Source organism: Schistocerca serialis, chromosome 7 (assembly GCF_023864345.2).
Source record: "Schistocerca serialis cubense isolate TAMUIC-IGC-003099 chromosome 7, iqSchSeri2.2, whole genome shotgun sequence".
NCBI lineage: Eukaryota > Metazoa > Arthropoda > Insecta > Orthoptera > Acrididae > Schistocerca > Schistocerca serialis.
Genome location: NC_064644.1, coordinates 430,516,667 through 430,535,537, shown reverse-complemented (window position 1 = coordinate 430,535,537; position 18,871 = coordinate 430,516,667). Strand labels below are relative to the sequence as shown.

General features: G+C 46.8%; 1 protein-coding gene across 1 annotated transcript in view; it reads right to left on the bottom strand.

The window, feature by feature from the left end:
• Positions 1–1,012: 1,012 nt before the first annotated feature.
• Positions 1,013–18,871, bottom strand: part of LOC126413137 (uncharacterized) — a 62,438-nt gene continuing 44,579 nt past the window's right edge. Inside the window, exon 2 of the mRNA XM_050083030.1 lies at positions 1,013–1,202. Coding sequence (XP_049938987.1) covers positions 1,013–1,202 — 190 coding nt within the window. The remainder of the gene's footprint in view (positions 1,203–18,871) is intronic.

The window sequence follows — 18,871 nt, the reverse complement described above, 5'->3', positions numbered from 1 at the left end:
CAACATGGACTACCAGCTCGGAGACGATGGCTGAGGTTACCCTTGACGCTGCATCACAGACAGGAGCGCCTGCGATCGTGTACTCAACGACGAACCTGGATGCACGAATGGCAAAACGTCATTTTTTCGGATGAATTCAGGTTCTGTTTACAGCATCATGGTGGTCGCATCCGTCATTGCCGACATCGCGGTGAACGCACATTGGAAGCGTGCATTCGTCATCGCCATACTGGCGTATCACCCTGCGTGATGGTATGGGGTGCCACTGGTTACACGTCTAGGTCAACTCTTGTTCGCGTTGGCGGCACTTTGAACAGTGGACGTTACATTTCAGATGTGTTATGACCCGTGGCTCTACCCTTAATTTGATCCCTGCAAAACGCTACATTTCAGCAAGATAATGCACGACCGCATGTTGCAGGCCCTGTACGGGCCTTTCTGGATACAGAAAATGTTCGACTGCTACCCTGGCCAGCACATTCTCCAGATCTCTCACCAACTGAAAACGTGTGGTGAACGGTGGCCGAGCAACTGGCTCGTCACAATAAGCCAGTCATTACTCTTGATGAACTATGGTATCGCGTTGAAGCTGCATGAGCAGCTGTACCTCTACATGCCATCGAAGCTCTGTTTGACTCAATGACCAGGCGTATCAAGGCCATTATTACGGGCAGAGGTGGTTGTTCTGGTTACTGATTTCTCAGGATCTATGCACCCAAATTGCGTGAAAATGTAATCACATGTCAGTTCTAGTATAATATATTTGTCCAATGAATACCCGCCTATCATCTGCATTTCTTCTTGGTGTAGCATTTTTAATGGCCAGTAATGTATTATTGGTACGTCTCCTGCTGAAGTCACGCCAGGGTTCTAAAATCTCGGAGCTTCTCTTCAATAACTCTGTATAGTTGCTGCTGGGATTTGAGGTACCACGTAGTATTTGTGCAGTGCCACTTATCACAGGAAAACTGATAACTTAAAGAAAAAGTATCTCCGTACTTTACTTCCAACTTCACGAAGCATTTTTTTGATCATGTGGCAGTGGGCGTGCCACAGTTGTTTCAGAAGGTACACGCTGCAGCGGGTACGGCGGTATAACTAGAGTGGGGCTCACAGTGGGCGAAGTGCAGCAGGTACTGTTCGTGCAATCGGCGGCGATGCGCGCATTATGCGTGCGGCGTTCGTGCGTGGGCGCTCCCCGGCTGCAGATAACGGCGCCTGGCAGCCCTTACGCATGTCTGGCCGCGCTGCGTGTCTGGCGACAGATCCGGCCGCTGAAGCGTCACGCGGCGTTGCAGGGACGCAGGGAGCCGGCGAAAGCCGGTCTCGCGATGCAGCACACGACGTCGGTTCCCACTGGCGCACTCACGCCATCCTAAATACCGCCATTTGTCAAATCTGAACGCAGCCTCACAAACAAAACACACGATTATGTCTGACGAATGAATAATCGTATGGCGTGAATGAACCAACAAGGCATTTTGTCATCAAAGAAGCTGTTGTACCCTGATTATGCAACAAAACGTTTAACCGAGCCTATGGCTAATCCATAGCAACGTTTACGTTACAGTCAGAGATGATGAGACAAGCCTATTGACTTCACCTACATCTACATCTACATTTATACTCCGCAAGCCACCCAACGGTGTGTGGTGGAGGGCACTTTACGTGCCATTGTCATTACCTCCCTTTTCTGTTCCAGTCGCGTGTGGTTCGCGGGAAGAACAACTGTCGGAAAGCCTCCGTGCACGCTCGAATCTCTCTAATTTTACATTCGTAATCTCTTCGGGAGGTATAAGTAGGGGGGGAAGCAATATATTGGATACCTCATCCAGAAACGCACCCTCTCGAAACCTGGACAGCAAGCTACACTGCGATGCAGAGCACCTCTCTTGCCGAGTCTGACACTTGAGTTTGCTAAACATCTCCGTAACGCTATCACGCTTACCAAATAACCCTGTGACGAAACACGCCGCTCTTCTTTGGATCTTCTCTGTCAACCCGACCTGGTACGAATCACACACTGATGAGCAATACTCAAGTATAGGTCGAGCGAGTGTTTTGTAAGCCACCTCCTTTGTTGATGGACTACATTTTCTAAGGACTCTCCCAACGAATCTCAACCTGGCACCCGCCTTACTAACAATTAATTTTATATGATCATTCCACGTCAAATCGTTCCGTACGCATACTCCCAGATATGTTACAGAAGTAACTGCTACCAGTGTTTGTTCCCCTATCATATAATCATACATTAAAGGATCCTTCGTTCTATGTATTCGCAATATATTACGTCTAGGTTAAGGGTCAGTTGCCACTCCATGCACCAAGTGACTATCCCGTTCAGATCTTACTGCATTTCGCTGCAATTTTCTAATGTTGCAACTTCTCTGTGTACTACAGCATCATCAGTGAAAAGCCGCATGGAACTTCCGACACTATCTACTAGTTCATTTATATATATTCTGAAAAGCAATGGTCCCATAACACTCCCCCTGTGGCACGCCAGAGGTTACTTTAACGTCTGTAGACGTCTCTCCATTGAGAACAACATGCTGTGTTCTGTTTGTTAAAAACACTTCAATCCAGCCACACAGCTGGTCTGATATTCCGTAGGCTCTTACTTTGTTTTTCAGACGACAGTGCGGATCTGTATCAAACGCCTTCCGGAAGTCAAGGAAAATGGCATCTACTTGGGAGCCTGTATCTAATATCTTCCGGGACTCACGAACAAATAAAGCGAGTTGGGTCTCACACGATCGCTGTTTCCGGAATCCACGTTGATTCCTACAGAGTAGATTCTGGGTTTCCAGAAATGACAAGATAAGCGAGCAAAAAACGTGTACTAAAATTCTACAACAGATCTATGTCAGAGATATAGGCCTATAGTTTTGCGCATCTGCTCGACGACCCTTCTTGAAAACTGGAACTACCTGTGCTCTTTTCCAGTCATTGGCAACCTTCCGCTCCTCTAGAGACTTGCAGTACACGGCAGTTAGAAGGGGGGCAAGTTCTTTCGCGTACTCCGTGTAGAATCGGATTGGTATCCCGTCAGGTCCAGTGGACTTTCCTCTCTTGAGTGATTCCAGTTGCTTTTCTATTCCTTGGACACTTATTTCGATGTCAGCCATTTTTTCGTTCGTGCGAGGGTTTAGAGAAGTAACAGCAGTGTGGTCTTCCTCTGTGAACCTCACAGTTTTACTCGGCACGTACCTGTCTAAAACTAATTTTACGATTGCCTTGAACTTTTTCCATAAACACTCAACATTGTTAGTGTACATTTAGCCTGCCACGCCACTGCACGTCGTTCTGATTGCGACCATCGTCGCCTGGCAAGGGTATCGAGCTAGTTCGTGTTTCGAGCTGCAACAGTCTCTGGCCGTCTTGAAAGTTTAGCTGTGATATTCTGCATCAAGCTCACAGCCACGGATCCAGTTCATCATCACCATTTGAATTTTGCATTTAATTTCGAAATATTTTAGCCAACTAATTAGGAATTATGTACTGTGAAAGTTAGGGGTTCTAAGGTGTCAAGCAATTCTACTTTTTAGATGCTCGTCTGGATTATCGTGGCCTGGGGAACGTTCTCGTGGCATTCCATATGCGGCCTCGTCATTCTGGAAGTCACAATGTATGAAGACAAGTATGTATCTGTCCTCGGGGACCATGTCCAGTTCTACATGCGGTAGACGAGCTTCAGCCGGCGCCTGAAGGAAATGTTCCAGCGATCTAAAGGCTCCCATTCGCAGGCTGGCAATACTTTATCTGCTCAAAAAACTCCAGACCCATATTAATAGACTTGAATAAGTAATGCGACCGCCCTTTTTTTCTTCTTATGACGGCTTCAACTATGCTGGAAACACTTTCAGTGGGGTGTCTAAATATCTCTAGCGGAATGGCAGCTCATTCTTTCTCAAGAACCGAAACCGAAGAGGGTAGTGATGTTGGACTCTGCGGTCTGGTGCGAAGTCAACATTCTAACTCATTCCAAAGATGTTCCATTGGGCTCAGGTCGGTACTGTGGGCACGCTCGTCCATATCAGGAATGTTATTTTCCACCAATCATAGCCTCACACGTGATGATATACGACAGGTGCGTTGTCACGCTGATAAACTGTTTCCAAACTGCTTCTCTGCTATACACAGAACAAAATCGTGTAATATATGTTCATATTCTTCCACATTTAGCAGTTAGCGCTGGTACGGTTTCGGCTTGAGAAAGCCGCACAACCGCGCCAGCTGGCGACGTGCGGGCCGCCACACCGGACACAGGTTGGCAGAACGTTGCTGCCGCGGTCGCAGGCGCGGCTGTCGTGCTGCCCTGAGCACTTGACGCACCGCGCCGCGTTGCGGCAATACTTCGCAACATGGCCCTCGCCCTGGCACCTGAAGCACTGGGGCTGGGGGTCAATGGCGGTCGGGAGAGCCTCTGTCGTCACCGGGAAGCCCAGCAGCTTCCGCAAGTCGAAGATGTCGCTCCCGCCGTCGACCGTCTGCACGGTCACGGCATAGAGCGGCGCCCTCTTCCTGTTGGTCCGGTTGTGCAACCTTGCGGTTGCATTACCAAACCCGGCTCGCAGCAGCCCTTCCCGGACCGCTGCCTCATCACAGCACCAAGGTAGCCCCTTGAGGAGTGCCTTGGTCGTCTTCAACCTTCCTACGGAAGGTGCCTTCACACGCGCGGGCGGCGCGTCGACGATGTGGTCGGCCACTGCGACCCTGATCGCCCTGTGGTCGGCCACGTTTGCAGCTCGAACGCAGATCAGCGAGTCTGTATCGACAGACTCGTTGACCACCTCGTTCCGAACGCAATTCGTCATGGTGTCGAAGAGCGCTGTCCACCCGCCTTTGCACTTGTACAAAGGGGGGACAGGCCGCGACTCGTCTTCTCGGAGTTCCTTGCATGGTCTGCAGACTCAGGGAGTTGCACAACCGAAGGACCCTTCGTAGCGGCAGGTTTCCTCTGCGCACCCTTCTTTCCCATGCTGCGAGCCGCGGAACACGACAATCTGCACGCGTTGTAAAAACAACGCACGACAATTTGCTCTCCGCGGCGCCCACAGCACAGAAACCTCTTCACGAGCTCTCAACGGCCGAGTAAGCGAAGCGCGCAACGGCAGCGATGTGCTCGCCTCGCTAGCTCAGGCCGCTCTTAATGATGACCTCAGAAGTTAGCTCCCATAGTGCTCAGAGCCATTTGAACCATTTTCTTAGCATCTAGCGTCCGGGCTTTCAAATAAAATTTTGTGGTGTGGTGGCCCTCAACTACGTATCCTCAGACTCAGAGTTGAAACATTAAAAGTTTTGACTTGTTTCGTTGTCTAGGGGCAGGGATACGTAGTTGCCGCATTACAAGCCAAATATTGCTGGGTCTACAGTATACAATATGAATATACACATGAACCGAATGGTCGAAGGTTCCTATCACTCGGCAATTGCGAAGTTTGAATGTAACGTAGAAATTCACAAATGAAACTTTGCAATTAAGTAAAATCTGCAGGTACTATTTTTAACGATTTTAAATGATGAGTGCGATAGCAGAAGTACCTTTAATAATGCCGTTTATTACTCCAAACACTTATTGGTGTCGATGGTCCAGCAATTAAATAAATTATAAGTTGAATAACAGGGAAACAGCAGATTCCTACTTCACGTAAGTAGTTATGAGCAACAACATAGCTCGCGAGTTATTCACTTCCTAATGTATACTACGTCTTCACTGCAGAAGCCACGGAAGTTTCACAAGCGCACAAGTCGGCACTACGACATATTTCTATCTCTCGCGACCACGCGCAAACTGCTCTACTCTCCAAGTCTTTCCTGCAACTGCCCCTCACTGCTTCCCATCTAGCACTCTTCTCCCACTTCCAACCAGTCTCCCCATTAATGAGCGCTGTCATTGGCTAGAGTGCTCCCGCTCTTTCTTCAAGCCAACACACACTCACAAACGTATTGAAACACATACGAAATACTGCATTTACATTTAAATAACTTGAAATTAAATAAATATTCCTACCGCTGGACCACAAACACGCTCTAACACACATTATTAAGTACATAAACAAATCAAATAAACATATATCAAAGGAATCCAAAGGTAGGCCAGCAGCCTAATGTCTCTGTGGTTTCTAAAACACAATTTGTTCATGAATAGTATATATCGGATATAAACAAAGCCATAGACGAATAAGTATATTGATAAGCAAAGTTTTTTCGTGTAACTGTGGAGTACTTATGGCCTGAAGCGATTAATAGTAATCGGCCACTTTGACCTCCAATAACTCATGTACTGTTCAAGTTACATGCCTGTAATTCATATTTACACTAATAGCTTTCTAAAGACTCGACGATCGACAAAAACGGATGAACCGTTTAGATTTAGGCAATTCGTTGCTGGGTGTTTCTTGTATAATTTACTGTCAGATACTAAACTTTAAACTAATAAAGATATTGAAAATCTGATTACACCAAAAGAATCATTGTGCAAATAATAGTAAAGTGTATATTTCTGTTTGAGGTATCATGATTCCTCTGGCTCCTATTAATTTCTACATGAACTGTGAAATGTCTGCCATTATGGTTTCACAAAGTCCGCCATCTTTGGCACTCCCGGCATACAAATCTCCTTCATCAACACAAAGCACCTTCCGTGATACAGCGTCAACATGGAATTCCCAGCCACGTGGTCGGCCTGCACTACGCGCTGGATGTACCCCTCTTGCTCCGGCTAACGTGCGGCACCATGTGATCGCTGACGAGCTGCGGCCCGCCGAGAGCGCCTCCCCCCCCCCCCCCACCCCCTCCCCCAGCGGGGCGTCTCAAGTCGCCCGTTGCCTCACAAGTGTAATATTGGGACTAGACCTTAACCTCATACCGTAATACCACCTCTTGTGTTCTTCAGTCTTGACATTACACATGATGGTTGGTAACACTCTCCAGATAGATAGATAGCCGGCCGAAGTGGCCGTGCGGTTAAAGGCGCTGCAGTCTGGAACCGCAAGACCGCTACGGTCGCTGGTTCGAATTCTGCCTCGGGCATTGATGTTTGTGATGTCCTTAGGTTAGTTAGGTTTAACTAGTTCTAAGTTCTAGGGGACTAATGACCTCAGCAGTTGAGTCCCATAGTGCTCAGAGCCACTCTCCAGATATTTGCCAAACCCACACCCAACCATAGGATCGCCACAAAGTATAGAGTAGTTGATCTTCTAGCCTGTGGAGTCGCTCTTTATGCCACCCCAAGCGTCGCTTAGCTTTGACTACAGAACAGCATGGGTTATGACGATCTGCTCGACAGCTGTACCCCAGTCTTGTTAACTCACTACGTAGAGTCAGTGTGCTGGCAGCACTGTTGGTAGCTCTTTGGAACTCATCTCACGACTGATTCCTTCTGCTGATTTCATGCCGGCCGCGGTGGTCTAGCGATTCTAGGCGCGCAGTCCGGAACCGCGCGACTGCTACGGTCGCAGGTTCGAATCCTGCCTCGGGCATGGATGTGTGTGAAGGCCTTAGGTTAGTTAGGTTTAAGTAGTTCTAAGTTCTAGGCGACTGATGACCTCAGAAGTTAAGTCCCATAGTGCTCAGAGCCATTTGAACCCATTTTGCTGATTTCATGCCATTTTTTACGACGACCTCTGCAGTGCTCGGCGGTCTGTCTGTCAGTACATGAGGCCTGCTTAGTCTTGGTTTAACTGTGGTTGTTGTTCCTTCACGTCTCCGCAGTCACATCGTCAACAGTTGGCTTGGGCAGCTTTATAAGAGTTCATATGTCCTTGACGGATCTGTTAGTCAGATGATATCCGATTTCTAGTCCACGTTACAAGTCGCTGAGCTGTCCTGACCAGGCCACTCAATTGTTATTGCTTCTTTACTCACAGCACAATGCTGCCCGCCTCCATTTATACTGGCGGGTCCACTTTTCTTCAAGTCTAGTGCTCAATTCCGCGGATATAGCTGACCGGATGCTTTTGATCAGATAGTGTGCCTGCCGCAAACATACTGTTACGCCTTCTGCACCACCTGTTAGCAGCAGACGCAGTGGCTGTGCCAAACACTGAGACAGCGTGGAGTTTTACAATTATTTATTGAACTTCCTTTACAATTTCTCCCTCGTCGTCGCTGCCCAGCCCTGCGGATCAATCCGCCTGGCTGCTGCTGTGTAGATTCTTTGACAATGCGCGCAACCCGCGCCGCTGATCGCACTCGGGAGCCTCAGGCCACCAGTGCTCCACTGAGGTCAGGATGCCCTGTGGTTGAGATGAACTCGTCGCCGCTCGGCGCCCCAGTACGGGCACGCCCACGGAGCCGCGTCGCCGTGAGGTCAGCTGCCGACACGTGTTGCACCGGTGGCTGGGAAGCCGTCTCGCGTTGTCCGCGAGGTCCCGTCATGGACGGACCACGCGACGTGGGGCCGGGTTGCCGTGAAGTCCGGGCGTCAGTTGCTGGCGGCGCCTCTGACCGAGACCGCACTGCGGCCGGTCCCGCTGGAAGTTCTCGTTGTATTTAGTCAGCCATGGTGCCGACTGCACTCGGGCCGACCTCCAGAGCTGAAGTTGACATTTGGTGGAGAACGGATGACTCCTGCAAGCTGGAACAGACTTCCGGAATCGTCACCTACGAAGATTGAACATTTGCACATGGACCACGTCCGTCCTCTGATCCAAACTGCTTCCTAATGGCTTCTGTCTGTTGCTGCCTGCGCTCCACTATTTATATCCAGCAGGAGGACGTTTCTTACCCTCGGTGGTGGCTTTTTGTTATTACTCCCACTGTATATTGCAGCGTAACATAGAGTGGGTACTGGATTGTAAGGCGTACCCAGGGGCACAATATAGTAGTGATGAAGAGTAGGCTGAAGTTCAAGACATTAGTCAGGAAGAATCAATACGCAAGGAAGTGGGATACGGAAGTTCTAAGGAATGACGAGATACGTTTGAACTTCTCTAACGCTATAGATACAGCAATAAGGAATAGCGCAGTAGGCAGTACAGTTGAAGAGGGATGGACATCTTTAAAAAGGGCCATCACAGAAGTTGGGAAGGAAAACATAGGTACAAAGAAGGTAGCTGCGAAGAAACCATGGGTAACAGAAGAAATACTTCAGTTGATTGATGAAAGGAGGAAGTACAAACATGTTCCGGGAAAATCAGGAATACAGAAATACAAGTCGCTGAGGAATGAAATAAATAGGAAGTGCAGGGAAGCTAAGACGAAATGGCTGCAGGAAAAATGTGAAGACATCGAAAAAGATATGATTGTCGGAAGGACAGACTCCGCATACAGGAAAGTCAAAACAACCTTTGGTGACATTAAAAGCAACGGTGGTAACATTAAGAGCGCAACGGGAAGTCCACTGTTAAATGCAGAGGAGAGAGCAGATAGGTGAAAGCCTCTATGAGGGTGAATATTTGTCTGATGTAATAGAAGAAGAAACAGGAGTCGATTTAGAAGAAATAGGGGACCCAGTATTAGAATCGGAATTTAAAAGAGCTTTGGAGGACTTACGGTCAAATAAGGCAGAAGGGATAGATAACATTCCATCAGAATTTCTAAAATCATTGGGGGAACTGGCAACAAAACGACTATTCACGTTGGTGTGTAGAATATATGAGTCTGGCGATACACCATCTGACTTTCGGAAAAGCATGATCCACACAATTCCGAAGACGGCAAGAGCTGACAAGTGCGAGAAGTATCGCACAATCAGCTTAACAGCTCATGCATCGAAGCTGCTTACAAGAATAATATACTGAAGAATGGAAAAGAAAATTGAGAATGCGCTAGGTGACGACCAGTTTGGCTTTAGGAAAAGTAAAGGGACGAGAGAGGCAATTCTGACGTTACGGCTAATAATGGAAGCAAGGCTAAAGAAAAATCAAGACACTTTCATAGGATTTGTCAACCTGGAAAAAGCGTTCGACAATATAAAATGGTGCAAGCTGTTCGAGATTCTGAAAAAAGTAGGGGTAAGCTATAGGGAGAGACGGGTCATATACAATATGTACAACAACCAAGAGGGAATAGTAAGAGTGGACGATCAAGAACGAAGTGCTCGTATTAAGAAGGGTGTAAGACAAGGCTGTAGCCTTTGCCCCTACTCTTCAATCTGTACATCGAGGAAGCAACGACGGAAATAAAAGAAAGGTTCAGGAGTGGAATTAAAATACAAGGTGAAAGAATATCAATGATACGATTCGCTGATGACATTGCTATCCTGAGTGAAAGTGAAGAAGAATTAAATGATCTGCTGAACGGAATGAACAGTCTAATGAGTACACAGTATGGTTTGAGAGTAAATCGGAGAAAGACGAAGGTAATGAGAAGTAGTAGAAATGAGAACAGCGAGAAACTTAACATCAGGATTGATGGTCACGAAGTCAATGAAGTTAAGGAATTCTGCTACCTAGGCAGTAAAATAACCAATGACGGACGGAGCTAGGAGGACATCAAAAGCAGACTCGCTATGGCAAAAAAGGCATTTCTGGCCAAGAGAAGTCTACTAATATCAAATACCGGCCTTAATTTGAGGAAGAAATTTCTGAGGATGTACGTCTGGAGTACAGCATTGTATGGTAGTGAAACATGGGCTGTGGGAAAACCGGAACAGAAGAGAATCGAAGCATTTGAGATGTGGTGCTATAGACGAATGTTGAAAATTAGGTGGACTGATAAGGTAAGGAATGAGGAGGTTCTACGCAGAATCGGAGAGGAAAGGAATATGTGGAAAACACTGATAAGGAGGACACGATGATAGGACATCTGCTAAGACATGAGGGAATGACTTCCATGGTACTAGAGGGAGCAGTAGAGGGCAAAAACTGTAGAGGAAGACAGAGATTGGAATACGTCAAGCAAATAATTGAGGACGTAGGTTGCAAGTGCTACTCTGAGATGAAGAGATTAGCACAGGAAAGGAATTCGTGGCGGGCCGCATCGAACCCGTCAGTAGACTGATGACCAAAAAAAAAAAAACGTATAGTGCTGGCCTCACTTCCCCTTACACGGCACTCTCCAGGCTTCGCTCGGCGCTGGGTCTGCGTGCGTCCTTGCGTCAGTCTGTTGGTAGACTGCTGCTATCAGGAAGGCTATCTGTGCGTGCTTACTTCGCAACGCCTCGCTTGCCGGCATGCCTCTGTTTTGCCATTCTTCACTGCGTGGAAGCAACACTTACTACATGCGTCCGCAACAATACGTTCCACTTGAAACTTCCTGACAGATTAAAACTGTCAGGAAGTTTCACATCAGCACACACTCCGCTGCAGAGTGAAAATCTCATCCTGGACACGTTACACTTGCTCTTCAGTCTCAGGAAGTTGAGTCAAGTAAAAAAGAAATTAGAAGAACTTTCAAATAAAAAAGACTCGTCGTTTTTAAATAGAGCAACGGCTAAATGAAGCAACATTCCCCACATTTACACGCTCGTGTACTGTGTAAAATAGTGATAAAGGTGAGTGCACACTTCGATTTTGTATTGTGTAAAGTATGATCCTATCAGTATCGGGAATGTTTAATCCTATTGGGGTTCTAAAATCATTGTGTGATGCACATGTACGGTACAGTCACAATAATGTGACTAACGCCTAACTGGGGCATTAACGTGCAATAACCACTCACAGACGTAGAAAAGGACATGATCAGGGAGGATGCTGACACCTGGTAGTCAAGGGAAGGCAGGATTCGGTTACGATTGTGCATGGGGCCGTAAACAGTTACTATTGGTTGGCTTTTACAGTTACACACATTTATTTTTAAAACAGTAGGATAATTTAGGTTAAGTAGTGTGTAAGCTTAGGGACTGATGACCTTAGCAGTTAAGTCCCATAAGATTTCACACACACACACACACACACACACACACTGAAAATTTATCTGTTTGCTTGTTTCTGTTTCTATAATAATTGAAGTATGGAAAGTTTGTTTTGACATTCGTCGTTGTCTGAAAAAGCGCCCAGGACAATTTTTGAGCTTTCGTTAGAGCTGGTGCAAGTATCGTCTGGATTTTCAGCGTTCAAAGGTGCACTCTATAGGTCATCTTCGTTCTCCTTGCTACGTGAGTACATTTTTTCGCTAACGAATCCTTGTCACTGACGCCGAACGACGCAGATAGCATCGTTTTCGCCTCACAGTCCTGTAATGCCTGTAATGCTCTCAGCTAGCGTTGTGAACACCTGCAGAGAAAAATGCAACGAAATGCCTCCGCGAGCAGAGCTGTATCAGCATCGATATAACGAAAAGTGTGAGGTGATCCACATGAGTTCCAAAAGAAATCGGTTGGAATTCGATTACTCGATAAATAGCACCATTCTCAAGGCTGTCAATTCAACTAAGTACCTGGGTGTCAAAATTACGAACAACTTCAGTTGGAAAGACCACATAGATAATATTGTAGGGAAGGCGAGCCAAAGGTTACGTTTCATTGGCAGGACACTTAGAAGATGCAACAAGTCCACTAAAGAGACAGCTTCACTACACTCGTTCGTCCTCTTTTTAGAATATTGCTGCGCGGTGTGGGATCCTTACCAGGTGGGATTGACTGAGGACATCGAAAGGGTGCAAATAGGGCAGCTCGTTTTGTATTATAACGTAATAGGGGAGAGAGTGTGGCAGATATGATACGCGAGTTGGGATGGAAGTCATTAAAGCAAAGACGTTTTTCGTCGCGGCGAGATCTATTTACGAAATTTCAGTCACCATCTTTCTCTTCCGAATGCGAAAATATTTTGTTGAGCCCAACATACATAGGTAGGAATGATCATCAAAATAAAATAAGAGAAATCAGAGCTCGAACAGATAGGTTTAGGTGTTCGTTTTTCCCGCGCGCTGTTCGGGAGTGGAATGGTAGGGAGATAGTATGATTGTGGTTCGATGAACCCTCTGCCAAGCACTTAAATGTGAATTGCAGAGTAATCATGTAGATGTAGATATGTAATATTCCAACAGCGGACCATTAGGCTAAAGCCTTCAGCGTAAACGTGCCGTCAGTGGTACATGGAAACGGCGGCTCGATGACGGAAGGCTACAGGGCAATACGGTTAGTTATCTAGTAACTAACGGAATCTGCATCGCTACTTATGAGCCGCGCGCGGCTCCTGTTCATACCGTTTCTTGCTTGCCTTTACGGCACTGTTACTTCCTTTCTTATTCGATTTACTGGCGCCACTAAGTTGCTGGTTTGCCTGCCCACGAGTGGCAGCAGCAGCGCGTACTGCCGTATTATCTTTGAAGCGACCGCTAGTATTTCCGGCTGGTCGTGTGTCGGGCGTTCAGTCGGAACGCAGCGCCAGTGAGGTGCGGACAGCCAGTACTCTCCGACCGCTGGCGACACACATGCACTGTCCGACGGAAGGAGACTGGAGCGGGAACGACAGTTGGTTGGTCGTTCGGTCGGTCGTCTCACGGGCGACGTGTATTTGGTCTTTTACCCGTTTCTGGGCCTAGTCAGTTGGTCATCTTGCCGGACGTGGGTCGGCTCCTTCCTTGTGCAGAGATGTCGGGTGGCCAATGGGCAAGTGTTACCTCTGCATGGTTGGGTCCGAGCCAGTGTACCCGGTTCGCCGTGTCTGCGAGTTCCGAACCGACATCAAGGGAGTCGGGATGGAGCTGCAGTGAGCTCCGGACATCCATGACTTGCCCGACCGCTGCCGACAGACATAACTTGAGAGGGGACGACCTTGGTTGGTCGTTCGGTCGGTCGTCTCATCGCACGACGTCTATTTGGTCGCAGACCGCTTATGGAAACTCTGTGTGTCGATTTGTGATTTCTCCTTGTTGTTCCACACTGATTGGTTTTAGGATTGTCGGAGTTCTTGGTGCAAGTGTTTACGTGGATCTACACTCCTGGAAATTGAAATACGAACACCGTGAATTCATTGTCCCAGGAAGGGGAAACTTTATTGACACATTCCTGGGATCAGATACATCACATGATCACACTGACAGAACCACAGGCACATAGACACAGGCAACAGAGCATGCACAATGTCGGCACTAGTACAGTGTATATCCACCTTTCGCAGCAATGCAGGCTGCTATTCTCCCATGGAGACGATCGTAGAGATGCTGGATGTAGTCCTGTGAAACGGCTTGCCATGCCATTTCCACCTGGCGCCTCAGTTGGACCAGCGTTCGTGCTGGACGTGCAGACCGCGTGAGACGACGCTTCATCCAGTCCCAAACATGCTCAATGGGGGACAGATCCGGAGATCTTGCTGGCCAGGGTAGTTGACTTACACCTTCTAGAGCACGTTGGGTGGCACGGGATACATGCGGACGTGCATTGTCCTGTTGGAACAGCAAGTTCCCTTGCCGGTCTAGGAATGGTAGAACGATGGGTTCGATGACGGTTTGGATGTACCGTGCACTATTCAGTGTCCCCTCGACGATCACCAGTGGTGTACGGCCAGTGTAGGAGATCGCTCCCCACACCATGATGCCGGGTGTTGGCCCTGTGTGCCTCGGTCGTATGCAGTCCTGATTGTGGCGCTCACCTGCACGGCGCCAAACACGCATACGACCATCATAGGCACCAAGGCAGAAGCCACTCTCATCGCTGAAGACGACACGTCTCCATTCGTCCCTCCATTCACGCCTGTCGCGACACCACTGGAGGCGGGCTGCACGATGTTGGGGCGTGAGCGGAAGACGGCCTAACGGTGTGCGGGACCGTAGCCCAGCTTCATGGAGATGGTTGCGAATGGTCCTCGCCGATACCCCAGGAGCAACAGTGTCCCTAATTTGCTGGGAAGTGGCGGTGCGGTCCCCTACGGCACTGCGTAGGATCCTACGGTATTGGCGTGCATCCGTGCGTCGCTGCGGTCTGGTCCCAGGTCGACGGGCACGTGCACCTTCCGCCGACCACTGGCGACAACATCAGTGTACTGTGGAGACCTCACGCCCCACGTGTTGAGCAATTCGGCGGTACGTCCACCCGGCCTCCCGCATGCCCACTATACGCCCTCGCTCAAAGTCCGTCAACTGCACATACGGTTCACGTCCACGCTGTCGCGGCATGCTACCAGTGTTAAAGACTGCGATGGAGCTCCGTATGCCACGGCAAACTGGCTGACACTGACGGCGGCGGTGCACAAATGCTGCGCAGCTAGCGCCATTCGACAGCCAACACCGCGGTTCCTGGTGTGTCCGCTGTGCCGTGCGTGTGATCATTGCTTGTACAGCCCTCTCGCAGTGTCCGGAGCAAGTATGGTGGGTCTGACACACCGGTGTCAATGTGTTCTTTTTTCCATTTCCAGGAGTGTATGTGTAGCTTCTGTGGTTTACACCGAGCAGTTACGAATGCTATGGCAGTCGGTCGGTTCGGACAGAGCAGCGAGTGTGTGTTTCCTCAATGTGTTGATGCTGTCTGGCACGGCGTGTAGTTCGTCAGCCTTTGGTGTTTGTTTATATATTTTGGAGTGGTTATTGTGCCTTGGCTGTATTTAAACGCAGGCGGAAGGGGGTTGATTAGGTTGTCGGTCGGTCCTTCAACCGTCCCTGGGTCAGGTTGCCATCTCATTACTTAAGATTATTCTTGGCTGCCTACCTCACCTAAGCTTACGTTAGAGTTTCCTTCCCAGGCCGACCATTGGGACACTTCTGAGCACCACTGTTCTGTTGCTTTGGATTGTGATTTTCTTTTAGTGTCAAGTGCTGTTCGACGCCTTCAGCCGTGTATTAGTTTCTTTTAATGTGTGTGGCCTTCAGCCGAACTTCTCCATGAAATATTTTAAGACAAGGCCTTCAGTCGTCTTAAATTTAAATTTAAAAAATCATTTGAAAATTTGAAAATCTTCCTCTCTATCCTAATTTTGTTGTCCAGGCCTTAAGCCTTGATTTGTTCTATGTTCAGTATATGGCTTTCAGCCGGAATTTATGTGACATATTTTAAGATAAGGCCCTCAGCCGTTTTAAATTAAAATTCGGAAGGTCATTTGTTTAAAAGCTTTCAACATTTTCTTTTCTTGTTATCCATCTTTAAGCCCTCAGTTCTCCTATTTTGTAAAGAAGGCCTTCAGCCGTGTGTATTCCTTAAAGGAATTCTAATAATTTGTGTTTTGGCCTTCAACCGCATTGTTACTGAATTCATTTAAGGGCATGTGAGATTAAGTGTTTTAGCAAAATAAAGTTAGTATGTTTGTGCAACTAACAGCAAGTGATTTGGGCGCCTTTCCACAACCTGATCCGCTCTGTCCTGCGAAACCAGATTTCAACTTACGATCCTCCATCCCAAACATCGACACAATCTCTACTAGCATAAGGACGTTAGATTACTCCGTGACGTATCTATGGCATTACTCGACCGACTACATAGAGAACTACCACGCGGTCAATTAGTAGTACACTTAACTACTAGCAATGAAGACAGAGGAAGATGTTGAAAGTGTAGGTGTACAGACAAATCCGACGCGGGAAGAAAACCGAGAAACATTTATTCAGGGTACCATCGTAAAAAGTGAGTGTGACGTTTCTCTGTCGGAGTTAATATAATCCAATACTAATTTACCTCGAGACGAAATCATGATGATGTTCGACTATAGTGCATTAGTGCATGAGAGCCTTCATTTATCTACCTGGGCTCCACATGCAGTTTTACAATACGAACTTCTAAGCCGATATATGGCAGAATATTTGGAAAGTTATAGATATCTTTTTTCTGTTTTCCTGATCTGACGTTTACAAAGACGAAGGATAATATGGATGAGAGACTTTGTTCCGTTGACAGTCAAGTCACTGCAGTTTGACGAAGTGATTTAGCTGCTCACGAGAGGATATTTTTAAGGCAGTCAAGCAGATTTGCAATGGTTTGTAGCAAACGCGACAAACCATAGTCAGACGGTATATGAAAGACGCTGTTGATTGAAGACTCTAGGCATATACCAAAACCAGACACTTTTACTTTGTCATTAATGCAGGAGGTTAAGGAAAAAGTACTAGGTTGTGCTTTGCCCGTACCCTGATAAGTTGTGCTAACATAACAACATAATTCTCCAAAAAAATTATTATTTTCTTTTCTGTGTTGTAGTTGGTTTTCCTTACGTTGCGCGTCGTGAACACGTGAAGCTCACTTCGATGCTATTATGGAAAGGACACAGTTGTTTTCAGACGAACTAAATACAGTATATTGCACCATACTATTAAATTCATGGCAAAACAACATAGTGCAAAAGCGATGAGCTATACTGACATCAAGATCAGTAGAGGGAAAAAACGTGTTGCAGTGCATGCATAACTCACGATATCACCCAAGGCAATATATAGACAATGTAAAATAGTATATTGTGCAATAAACCTTGAAATAGAAAATTTCATCGAGATTAGAATTAAAAGCTTCTTCCTCTAAAAACCATTCGATACACTAGTTCATACACACCAGAATTGGTTGATGAGTTCAAAATCTTTAATAAAAAGTATACAGAGAAATCCGAAACAAGCGAAAATTACTTTTCCGGTAAGAGAACTCCTAAAACTTCCGAGTAACCCTACTAAAGAAATTATGTAATATTAGCGTGTGTGCCAACTAATAGTCAAACTCGAAAAGTTACACCTTGAAAGGCACTAATAAAAAAGCAAAAATAATGGAAAAGAGCTTTTAGTCGCGCATAAAATCCGCTATTTAAATCTCAGCCGTTAAGTGTGGGAAATGAGCCAACAATAGCAACGCTTGTCAGAAAGTCGAGTGGAGTGTGTGAAACAAATGTTGGAAGTCAAATCCCCACGCATTCAAAAAAATTTGCGACAGCTTTTAGTGTGGGCAGTGTCTTGCCATTCTGTGCCATCACATTCGCTACGACCAATAAAGACAGAACAGCACTGACCGTGGCGTGTTAAAACATCACTAGATGACGTTTATGTGCAGTAATATTCTGTTATAACAGCGGAGCGAAATTCAGCTAGGACATACGGTATGCCTTCTGTGTCTTTCTCTCTCTCTCTGTCCCCACTTGTCACCCCTCCTCCCTCCCCACTCCCCTCCCTCTCTCTCTCTCTCTCTCTCTCTCTCCCTCTCTCTCCCTCCCTCCCTCCCTCTTGCTTTCACGCACTAGCCTCTCTCTCTCTCTCTCTCTCTCTCTCTCTCTCTCTCTCTCCCTCCCTCTCCCTCTCCCTGTTGCTTTCACGCACTAGCATCCATGTTCATTTGCTATCTATGCTTTTCTGTTGATGTGTTTTATGTTATGCTGCACTGCGACTACCACATTGTATCTGTACTTCTGTTTTAAAATATGCTGATCTCAGTTGATCCGCACTGAATTACTGAGAGAGGTCCTAAGGATTCCATATTCGGTACTTGAGTACAGTTTCTGTAATAGCTTTTGAGTACTGGTTAGAGTAAAATGATCAATGACTGAGCCTGCGCATGACAAATTATTCGTCCTGTTAGTTTTCGCATCAAAAGTCACAGCTTCTGAGAGTAAGAAGACATTTGATGAAGAGGCGAAACATTACAGCTAATTATTATCAGTGGTTACTTCAGTTTCTGAAGTTTCCAACTGAAGAACTGAATAAGACGATATTAGAAACTGTGTGAGTTAAATCGACATTCTGCTTTTCTGCGGAAAAGTATAGAGGAGACACCATATTTCCTATTTTACCAAGAGAAATGCCCTAGGTAAGATCTTGTTAGCCGAAGCAGCCGCGAATTACGAAGGTCTGCCGCAGAAAACGACCGCATATAGGAACACAAACACACTTTAACAGCGAAGCGAACTCTAATGAAAAACCGAAAGTTTGTGAGCTTCGAAAGGACAAGGGCATAATGAAGAAGAATCTGACAAGGATTCCGCAGAACGAGAACTGTGGCAGATATTATGAGTTTCAGTACTGGTTAGCGCTTATAAATTATATGCAGTTGACTACAACCTGGTAGCTTAATAAGACGGAC